Here is a 9,683-nt window from a genome sequence, read left to right on the forward strand (position 1 = left end):
GACTGGAGTTGGGCTATTGGGGGGTACTGGAGGACTGGAGTTGGGCTATTGGGGGGTACTGGAGGACTGGAGTTGGGCTGTTGGGGGTACTGGAGGACTGGAGTTGGGCTATTGGGGGTACTGGAGGACTGGAGTTGGGCTATTGGGGGTACTGGAGGACTGGAGTTGGGCTGTTGGGGGTACTGGAGGACTGGAGTTGGGCTGTTGGGGGTACTGGAGGACTGGAGTTGGGCTGTTGGGGGTACTGGAGGACTGGAGTTGGGCTGTTGGGGGGTACTGGAGGACTGGAGTTGGGCTGTTGGGGGTACTGGAGGACTGGAGTTGGGCTGTTGGGGGTACTGGAGGACTGGAGTTGGGCTGTTGGGGGGTACTGGAGGACTGGAGTTGGGCTATTGGGGGGTACTGGAGGACTGGAGTTGGGAACCACTTAAGTAGCGGATACTTCAAAGGCACTACTGAAGTGTTCCGGGTTGAGGTTAGCTGGCCATTTTGAAAGCTTCAAATCAAAGGAGATAAGTGAGAGCTGATAGACTCTCTAAACACAGCGCAGATTGAATACCCATAACAACCATAAACACATAAAGTGTCTCGTAATTTCAACTGTCACAACTGGTCATTCTGGACACAAAGGTCAAAGGTTAGGAGGCAGGTGAGAACAAGAAACATACTTAGCGTAGCGGTTTTCAGGGTTGAGTTAATTCTATAGTCTAAATTCATGCACAGTACATGGGTATTAGTACGTATAAAAATATCTACATTGATACAGAGAACAATCAACTGACCAACACTGCCAACGTTCCCACATAGACTTTCTCTCTAAGGAAGCTTGATTCCAGTAGGTTTGCCTAACGCCCCCCCCCGTACAGTGAGTAGCCAAATACCTGTCAGACCCAGTGCTTTTTCAATCAACCACCACTGAGACTTGGCAACCCAAACGAAGGCCTGTCCGACTGTTAGGTTGTTGGCTTTTTTCAGTGTTCCAATCAGTGTTCACCTCTTCTGCCGTGTTCCAATCAGTGTTCACCTCTTCTGCCGTGTTCCAATCAGTGTTCACCTCTTCTGCCGTGTTCCAATCAGTGTTCACCTCTTCTGCCGTGTTCCAATCAGTGTTCACCTCTTCTGCCGTGTTCCAATCAGTGTTCACCTCTTCTGCCGTGTTCCAATCAGTGTTCACCTCTTCTGCCGTGTTCCAATCAGTGTTCACCTCTTCTGCCGTGTTCCAATCAGTGTTCACCTCTTCTGCCGTGTTCCAATCAGTGTTCACCTCTTCTGCCGTGTTCCAATCAGTGTTCACCTCTTCTGCCGTGTTCAATCAGTGTTCACCTCTTCTGCCGTGTTCCAATCAGTGTTCACCTCTTCTGCCGTGTTCCAATCAGTGTTCACCTCTTCTGCCGTGTTCCAATCAGTGTTCACCTCTTCTGCCGTGTTCCAATCAGTGTTCACCTCTTCTGCCGTGTTCCAATCAGTGTTCACCTCTTCTGCCTGACCGAGTTTCTAAGATCAGTATAGCTAAGCCTTAAGACAACACTATCTCTGTGCCCTCGGCTGTGACTGTAGACTCAGCTAGAACACCGTGAAAGTAATATTCACACGGTTCAACCACTAATGAACAGCTTGCTGTGAACACAGTGTGGCTGTACTGCAAAGCTCCAACGAAGAAATTGAACAATGTTAGGAGAACCAGTTGAAACTTCAAAGGACCTTGAGTGTCAGAGGATAGTGTACGCTTTGACCCCTGACCCCTCTGTCTGGTCACACAGCTGTCCATCACACCGGTTAGCATCAGCCTCCCACAGAGTGTTTGGCTACAACGAAATCAGCTCATTGACGCAACAGCAAAAAAGCAAAGTATATTGGAGTTATATTTATTATTTTTGTTGGCATTTTGGGTTTCACGCTGTCCGTTTATATTTCTGTTCATTTGTGTTTCCACTTTTGTTCATGTTATGTTTCCAGGACATTAAAGCGTGTTGTTTTTTCCCACATCCTTTGCTCTCTGCGCCTGACTCCACACCTCTTCACTCATTTACTCGTAACAGTTATATTCTCCTACATTCCCAGTTCTGCAAACTTCAAAGTGTTTCCTTTCAAATGGTATCAAGAATATGCATTTCCTTGCTTCAGGTCCTGAACTACAGGCAGTTAGATTTGGGTATGTCATTTTAGGAGAAAACTGAATAAAGGGTCCGATCCTTAAAACTCATATCTGAGTTTCTTCCATCCAAATACCTCTATCTCCCCACACACACCGGTTAGTGTCAAGAACCGCAATGCTGCTGGGTTCTTCCTACTAAACAGTATACCGTGTGTATCAGTAATGATCCACCAGCCAAAGGACATCCAGCCAACTTGACACAACTGTGGGAAGCATTGGAGTCAACGTGATCCAGTATCTCTGTGGAACTTTAGACACCTGGTAGAGTCCATGCCCTGATGAATTGAGACTGTTTAGAGGTCAAAAGGTGAATAATGAATACTTTGCATGTTTATGACAGTGTACTAGGAGAAGCCAATACACTGTTCAAATAATTTCCTTGTGTCCTTGCTGCAGAAGCAGCATTTGGAGAGGGATAATTTATCTCCCCCTACTAGCTTCCTTCACAACACCTGAGAGAACACACTGTCCTGTCATACTGGATCTGCTACTGGAGGGTTACACCACTTGTGTCTACGGAATATAGAAATAGAAACATTAAACTAAAACTGAAACCATAAGGGAAAAAAAACTAGAAAAATTATTCTGTAAACTGAAAGAAAATAACACAGAAATGTCTCCTAGCCTCCCACACGTAGGCTGTTTTCAGTTTTCAGTATATACTGTATATATTTGTATTTATTAAAGCACATTAAATTCAGGTATCTATTTCATATATGGCCCATCAGAGGAAATCCCCAGTGTTGTACCAGTAGTTGGAGACATTAGCTCCATAGTTCACCTCTATTCCTCAGAGTCATCTGGGAGGGCTTACAGCATTCAACACTATTACATCATGTCTTGCTAGTAAAGCCAAAGAGACAGCCACCCACCAGGATCATGTCAAGATCCAAGACCTTCTCACCATTTCAAGATCCTCTCTTTAATGCATTTCTGTGTACATCACACATTACTGTACAGGGAAGCAGTGGCGATCTTCCCTAACTGAGACTAAACATAAAAATAAACCACTATAATGCTCAGTCTCCAACTACTAGTAGTGTAGTTTACTGGTGGTTCTACAGCCTGTGAGGTTGGCTCCTACCGTTTTGCCATTGGCTGAAGAAGTGTGAGCTCTCCATTCCTTCTTAGGAACCTCCATCTCTGTTGGGTGGTGAAGTGTTGCTTGGAATGGGACCCTCACTCTGTTGGGTGGTGTAGTGATGCTTGGAATGGGACCCTCACTCTGCTGGGTGGTGTAGTGATGCTTGGGATGGGACCCTCACTCTGTTGGGTGGTGAAGTGATGCTTGGGATGGGACCCTCGCTCTGTTGGGTGGTGAAGTGATGCTTGGGATGGGACCCTCACTCTGTTGTGATGTGGTGAACTCTGTTGTGGTGTAGTGGTGCTTGGGATGGGACCCTCACTCCTTGGGATGGGACCCTCACTCTGTTGGGTGGTGAAGTGATGCTTGGGATGGGACCCTCGCTCTGTTGGGTGGTGAAGTGATGGATGGGACCCTCACTCTGTGGTGCTTGGGATGGGACCCTCAAGTGATGCTTGGATGGGACCCTCACTCTGTTGGGTGGTGAAGTGATGCTTGGGATGGGACCCTCGCTCTGTTGGGTGGTGAAGTGATGGATGGGACCCTCACTCTGTTGGGTGGTGTAGTGGTGCTTGGGATGGGACCCTCACTCTGTTGGGTGGTGTAGTGATGCTTGGGATGGGACCCTCACTCTGTTGGGTGGTGAAGTGATGGATGGGACCCTCACTCTGTTGGGTGGTGTAGTGGTGCTTGGGATGGGACCCTCACTCTGTTGGGTGGTGAAGTGATGCTTGGGATGGGACCCTCGCTCTGTTGGGTGGTGAAGTGATGGATGGGACCCTCACTCTGTTGGGTGGTTGTGGTGGATGGGAACTCTGTTGGGTGGTGTAGTGATGCTTGGGATGGGACCCTCACTCTGTTGGGTGGTGAAGTGATGCTTGGGATGGGACCCTCGCTCTGTTGGGTGGTGAAGTGATGGATGGGACCCTCACTCTGTTGGGTGGTGTAGTGGTGCTTGGGATGGGACCCTCACTCTGTTGGGTGGTGTAGTGATGCTTGGGATGGGACCCTCACTATGTTGGGTGGTGAAGTGATGCTTGGGATGGGACCCTCACTCTGTTGGGTGGTGAAGTGATGATTGGGATGGGACCCTCACTCTGTTGGGTGGTGAAGTGATGCTTGGGGTGGGACCCTCGCTCTGTTGGGTGGTGAAGTGATGATTGGGGTGGGACCCTCACTCTGTTGGGTGGTGAAGTGATGCTTGGGGTGGGACCCTCCCTCTGTTGGGTGGTGAAGTGATGCTTGGGGTGGGACCCTCCCTCTGTTGGGTGGTGAAGTGATGCTTGGGATGGGACCCTCACTCTGTTGGGTGGTGAAGTGTTGATTGGGATGGGACCCTCCTTCTGTTGGGTGGTGAAGTGATGCTTGGGATGGGACCCTCACTCTGTTGGGTGGTGAAGTGATGGATGGGACCCTCACTCTATTGGGTGGTGAAGTGTTGCTTGGGATGGGACCCTCACTCTGTTGGGTGGTGAAGTGATGGATGGGACCCTCACTCTGTTGGGTGGTGAAGTGCTGCTTGGGATGGGACCCTCACTCTGTTGGGTGGTGAAGTGATGGATGGGACCCTCACTCTATTGGGTGGTGAAGTGTTGCTTGGGATGGGACCCTACCTCTGTTGGGTGGTGAAGTGCTGCTTGGGATGGGACCCTCACTCTGTTGGGTGGTGAAGTGTTGCTTGGAATGGGACCCTCACTCTGTTGGGTGGTGAAGTGATGGATGGGACCCTCACTCTGTTGGGTGGTGAAGTGTTGCTTGGAATGAGACCCTCACTCTATTGGGTGGTGAAGTGTTGCTTGGGATGGGACCCTCACTCTGTTGGGTGGTGAAGTGATGGATGGGACCCTCACTCTGTTGGGTGGTGAAGTGATGGATGGGACCCTCACTCTGTTGGGTGGTGAAAAGCATGGGGGTGTGGATGGAGATGAGTGCAAGACAGTGTGTGTGTGTATGTCTGCATGCACGTGTCTGTGTCATGGTAAGTGTTTGAGCATTGTATTATGTATGTGTGTGTTTTGTGCATGACTGTGTTTCTGTGTGTGTTTGTGTGTTTCTGTGTGTGTGTTTCTGTGTGTGTTTGTGTGTTTCTGTGTGTGTGTGTTTCTGTGTTTGTGTGTGTGTGTGCTCGCGTGCGCGTGTGTGTGTGTGTGTGTGTGTGTGTGTGTTTGTGTGTGTGTGTGTGTGTGTGTGTGTGTGTGTGTGTGTGTGTGTGTGTGTGTGTGTGTGTGTGTGTGTGTGTGTGTGTGTGTGTGTGTGTGTGTGTGTGTGTGTGTGTGTGTGTGTGTGTGTGTGTGTGTGTGTGTGTGTGTGTGTGTGTGTGTGTGTGTGTGTGTGTGTGTGTGTGTGTGTGTGTGTGTGTGTGTGTGTTTGTCATTTGGGCTGACAGTTGTGCTGGATCTGTCTTGTAAACTCAACCAATTTAACCAGATGGTCACTTTATTTAACGACACCGTTGACTGGAGATATATTTTGAGCAGTGCCTCATGGGTAAGTAATTAGAGCCTATCGAGCATAAACTATAACCTCTCGGACACCCAGATGCATCCACAAGGGATCCCAACCTTTGTCACAGTTGTTAATGAAATCGGGATGCAACGAAGAAGCGAAACAATAAGTTGGTGAATTTAGTGGAAACCTGCCCATTTGAATCAAACATGGGAGCAATAATTTAGTGGAAACCTGCCCATTTGAATCAAACATGGGAGCAAGAATTTAGTGGAAACCTGCCCATTTGAATCAAACATGGGAGCAAGAATTTAGTGGAAACCTGCCCATTTGAATCAAACCTGGGAGCAAGAATTTAGTGGAAACCTGCCCATTTGAATCAAACAACAATAATTTGGGAACCTGCCCATTTGAATTTAGTGGAAACCTGCCCATTTGAATCAAACATGGGAGCAATAATTTAGTGGAAACCTGCCCATTTGAATCAAACATGGGAGCAATAATTTAGTGGAAACCTGCCCATTTGAATCAAACATGGGAGCAATAATTTAGTGGAAACCTGCCCATTTGAATCAAACCTGGGAGCAAGAATTTAGTGGAAACCTGCCCATTTGAATCAAACATGGGAGCCTGCCCATTTGAATCAAACATGGGAGCAATAATTTAGTGGAAACCTGCCCATTTGAATCAAACCTGGGAGCAAGAATTTAGTGGAAACCTGCCCATTTGAATCAAACATGGGAGCAAGAATTTAGTGGAAACCTGCCCATTTGAATCAAACCTGGGAGCAAGAATTTAGTGGAAACCTGCCCATTTGAATCAAACCTGGGAGCAAGAATTTAGTGGAAACCTGCCCATTTGAATCAAACCTGGGAGCAAGAATTTATTGCTACACTTCTGTAATTACAGACGGAAATCAACACCAGTTACATGTTGGTATTACACTGTTAAACCCCTTAAAAGGTTCAAAAGAAGTGTTACCGAATTGTTTCTTTCTACATCTTCTTTCCTGCTCCTCAGAGGACTGCGTCCTGGTCAGAGGTTAGAGGTTAGAGGTAGCGTTGGAGAGTGCTGCCACCTGCAGGCCATAGATGGTAAAGCATTCTAGATGTTTGAGGTTATGAGTAATAATACACTCCATGGCCTGATAACTCATTAAATCACCGCTAGCACGGTCACCTGTACTGGTTCCCCTCCCTTTCTACCAATTTATAATCTCTACTGTAAAGTCAGCCTGACTGTGTAGTGTTTTTTGGTATAACATATTACTAACTGTGTGCACAGCAGCATTTCAGTGGGTACAGCAGCCTCTAAGAACGAGGCTATTAATGTATCAAGATAGCTTGGTGAAATTATTGACTTGTGGTATGTCAGCACACAATACAGAGGCCTTTCTAAAAAGCAAAGATATAGAAGGGGAGGGGGTAGGGGGGGGCAGAGTGAGAGAGAGCGAGAGGGAAAGGGTGAGGGAGAGAGAGAGGGAAAGGGAGAGGGAGAGAGAGAGAGAGAGCGAAGAGGAGAGAGAGCGAGAGAGAGAGAGGAGCGAGAGGGAAGGGAGAGGGAGAGGGAGAGGGAGAGGGAGAGGGAGAGGGAGAGGGAGAGGGAGAGGGAGAGGGAGAGGGAGAGCGGGAGAGGGAGAGGGGAGGGAGAGGGAGAGAGAGAGCGAGAGGTAAAGGGAGAGAGGGAGAGGGAGAGAGAGGGAGAGGGAGAGGGAGAGGGAGAGGGAGAGGGAGAGGGGAGGGAGAGGGAGAGGGAGAGGGGAGGGAGAGGGAGAGGGAGAGGGAGAGGGAAAGGGAGAGGGAGAGGGGAGAGGGAGAGGGAGAGGGAGAGGGAGAGAGGGAGAGGGAGAGAGAGGGAGAGGGAGAGGGAGGGAGAGGGAGAGGGAGAGGGAAAGGGAGGGAGAGGGAGAGAGAGAGGGAAAGGGAGAGGGAGAGGGAGAGGGAGAGGGAAGGGAGAGGGAGAGGGAAGGGAGAGGGAGAGGGAGAGGGAAGAGGGAGAGGGAGAGGGAGAGGGAGAGGGAGAGGGAAAGGGAGAGGGAAAGGGGGAGGGGGAGAGAGAGGGAGAGGGAGAGAAGTGTGGGTTTAAGGTCACGTTGTCACTGTCTTTCCTTGCTCACCTCTCAATCCTCCTCTGCCTTTCCTTGTCCCTCTCTCACCCCCCCCTCACAGAGAAGTCTTCAGGAAGATGTACTTCATATTATAACGCCCATCACTGAGCAAATCAAATCTGTGCAAAACCAAGCAAATTAAAAGAGGCGTCCAAATGCAGAACAAGAAGCCATCTTTCACATCATACAGATTCCCGTCTTCTCTAACTCAATTCAACGTGTTTTTCCGCACACACGGGATTGCCGTGGCGACAGCATCATCTGTCACCATTCAATATCTCTGCCCATCCCTCCGCTTCTCATTCAATCAAGCTAGCTCTGAGGCATTAGCGACACATTGGCTCACTGCACACAAGGAGCACTGGTAAGTGGATTAGGCTAACCCGGTTACGTCTCCCTCTAAAGAAGCCATCATAGCAAACACCAAGCTTTCACTCGGAGCAGGAACCCAACATCCTAGGCAACAGTCCACCAGTATTGTGTCAGCAGAGCGTTTTCACTAGGTCTTAAATCCGGCGCTTTGTAGGGCAAATCACCCCATCCACCACCAATGAGACTCACGCAACCTGGGGGATGCATGTCAGCCTTCAGTAAAGACACAGAGTCACGTAGTATAAACACAGACAATGGAAATAATGGAAACTATAGCAGTTCATAGGCAGTTCACCACCACACCTCTACCACACCCTTACCACACCCCTACCCCCCCCACCTCCCTGTCCCTCACCCCTGCCACATCCCTACCTCCCCGACCTCACCCTTACCATACCCACACCCACCTCCCCTACCTCACCCCTAACACACCCCTACCTCCCCCACATCACCCCTAACACACCCCTACCTCCCCCACATCACCCACCACACCTCTACCTCACTTACCACCCCATTCGTACATACTAGATTCCTGAGTGGGTCAGGACCCACTTGCATAGAATTGTTCCCGAGAGCCGATATCCTGCATTCATTAATTTGTCTGTTCGACATTTGGATAAGAGGAAACCATGTCTACCCAACAAGCTCCTGGATTCGTGCATTTATGTTTCCAACCCGCCAGGCGCAGGTAACCGTGGGTAACCGACCTGACGCAGGACTCTAATACATACCCACGTCCACTCCCACTCAACAGACACACCTGTCTTACACACACCGAACAAACACACACACACACACACAGATGGCCCTCTTACCTGAGTGACTTTCTCGGTGACGTGGTGTGTGCGGTCGATGAGCTTGCAAGGGGCTATGATGTCCATGTCCCCCCCGGGCAGCGCGATGAGGGGGTCCGCCCTGAAGTCCACGAAGTTCAGGGTGATCTGAGGGATTTTACTGATGGTGCGGTAACGCATGAGGTCTGAGTCCGACGTGGAGTTGACGATGGTGGACTTGTTGTTCACCGCCCCTGAAAGAACACACTGTCAGAGGGCTGCCCAGACTATTCGGACAACACCTGTGTTCAAACACTATTTGATATCATTAGAAGTAGTGGGCCACACCACTCACCCCTACCATACAGATAGATGTAGTAGGCCACCTCATACAGCCCTACCATACAGATAGATGTAGTGGGCCACACCACTCACCCCTACCATACAGATAGATGTAGTAGGCCACCTCATACAGCCCTACCATACAGATAGATGTAGTGGGCCACACCACTCACCCCTACCATACAGATAGATGTAGTAGGCCACCTCATACAGCCCTACCATACAGATAGATGTAGTGGGCCACACCACTCACCCCGACCATACAGATAGATTTAGTGGGCCACACCACTCACCCCGACCATACAGATAGATTTAGTGGGCCACACCACTCACCCCGACCATACAGATATATGTAGTGGGCCACACCCTTACCATACAGTATGGGAGCATAATAAAACATGTGGT

General features: G+C 49.4%; 1 protein-coding gene across 1 annotated transcript in view; it reads right to left on the bottom strand.

Annotated features, from left to right (window-relative positions):
* Positions 1-9,683, bottom strand: part of LOC123990428 (potassium voltage-gated channel subfamily H member 2-like) — a 342,223-nt gene that overhangs the window by 109,975 nt on the left and 222,565 nt on the right. Inside the window, exon 6 of the mRNA XM_046290973.1 lies at positions 8,979-9,190. Coding sequence (XP_046146929.1) covers positions 8,979-9,190 — 212 coding nt within the window. The remainder of the gene's footprint in view (positions 1-8,978; positions 9,191-9,683) is intronic.

This window comes from Oncorhynchus gorbuscha, linkage group LG12 (assembly GCF_021184085.1).
Source record: "Oncorhynchus gorbuscha isolate QuinsamMale2020 ecotype Even-year linkage group LG12, OgorEven_v1.0, whole genome shotgun sequence".
Classification (NCBI taxonomy): domain Eukaryota; kingdom Metazoa; phylum Chordata; class Actinopteri; order Salmoniformes; family Salmonidae; genus Oncorhynchus; species Oncorhynchus gorbuscha.